Source organism: Osmerus mordax, chromosome 27, assembly GCF_038355195.1.
Source record: "Osmerus mordax isolate fOsmMor3 chromosome 27, fOsmMor3.pri, whole genome shotgun sequence".
NCBI lineage: Eukaryota > Metazoa > Chordata > Actinopteri > Osmeriformes > Osmeridae > Osmerus > Osmerus mordax.
In genome coordinates, this window is record NC_090076.1 from 6,951,784 (window position 1) to 6,953,190 (window position 1,407).

At 55.1% G+C, this 1,407-nt stretch overlaps 1 protein-coding gene across 1 annotated transcript; it reads right to left on the bottom strand.

Moving 5' to 3' along the window:
* Window positions 1-209: 209 nt before the first annotated feature.
* LOC136936597 (small integral membrane protein 44-like) lies at window positions 210-1,042 on the bottom strand. Its single transcript, XM_067230206.1, has 2 exons — window positions 853-1,042; window positions 210-451 (listed from the first exon to the last, which is right to left on the bottom strand). Exons 1-2 carry the CDS (start codon window positions 1,040-1,042, stop codon window positions 210-212), a joined length of 432 nt encoding a protein of 143 aa, XP_067086307.1.
* Between the last annotated feature and the right edge of the window lie 365 nt (window positions 1,043-1,407).

Below are 1,407 nucleotides of genomic sequence, written 5' to 3' on the forward strand. Positions count from 1 at the left end.
TTCAATTGATCTATCCATAGGGATCCAGACCTAACTAGTCCATCCAGAGGGGTATCTAGATGTAATTCGTCTTTCCAGAGTGGTATCTAGACTTAACTAGTCCATCCAGAGTGTACTAATCCAGCCAGTAGGGGTGTCCACACCTAACTAGCCGTTCCGGAGGTGTGTCCAGACTCAACGAGTCCATTCCGAGGGGTATCCGGAGTGAGTTAGCTGGTCCTGCCGAAGGCCACCCTGGGGCTGGAGCGCGGCTGGCGCGGCTGCCGTCCCTCGGAGATGACCCAGATGGCTGGTAGGTTCCCCTGGCCGTCCATGAGCACCCGCACCTCCTCCGCCTGCACCATGGCCTCCAGCTCGGCGCTGGTCTCTGGACACCAGTCGGCCTTGAACTTGTCCTTGGCCTCCCAAGGACACGATGTCTCCTCCTCGGGTTGGACCCCAAACAGGAGATCTGGGGACAGAGAACGTATGGGGGGGGGCGTCTGAACTGAGATGCAACCACATCAAGTCTTTGAGAGGTCCAGGGGTTATTTGAGAGGTTATGTAACAGCACGAGGGGTCGGTTAGGGTAGGCTGAGGGGAGTTTAGCAGGGGTTTGGCTCTGTGCCAGGATTAGAGTCAGTTTTAAGGTGAGAAGGGATTGAGTTAGGGTGAAGTTAAGTGTTAAGCTAAGTAAGGTTCAGTTTAAGGTTATGGTAAAGTCATTGTCGGGCAGGTGTTGAGGTGAGGAGGGTTCAGGTTAGGGTCAAGTTAGCGTAAAAGTGAGGAGGGTTCAGGGTCAGCTGTTATGGCGGGGGTCGGGTCGCTGTGGTGTTAAGGTGAGGAGGATCTAGTTAGAGTGAGTTTGGGTACCTGCCAGGTCGTGGATGAGGTCTTTGATCAGGTGTCTGATGATGGCATACAGAGCTATCATGGCCGCCAGAGAAGCCAGCAGCAGGTAGATGATGTGGTTGGGGAGCGTCACGGCATCGCGCGAAGGGGGTTTGTAGTTCTCAAAGAAAACCTCTTTGTTCAGGTCATCGAAATCCAGCTCTTCCTCCATTGCTGACAGCCCTGCCTCGCTCTGCTCCTCCTTCCTCCTCCTCTCCTGCCTCTCCCACGGCCTCGCCTACTCCTGCCTTTGCTCTCCTCCTCCTGCCTCTGCTCTTCTCCTACCTCTGTTCTCCTGCTCCTCCTTCTCCTCCCCTGGCTCTCTACTCCATCGTTGCTCCTCCGGCTCCCTCCAAGCTGCTCCTCTCTGGTAGGAGCTCACCGCTCGTCCTATTTGTGGCTAATAAGGTTCTTCTGTGCAAATGCAATTTTGTCGTGGCGTCCAGTTGATGCGATTACCTCGGTTACCCAGTGTACCGTTTTCCCCACCCGCTGTCTCTGAGTTGGTGCTCTCTAACTGTTCTTCGCCCCAGCTGC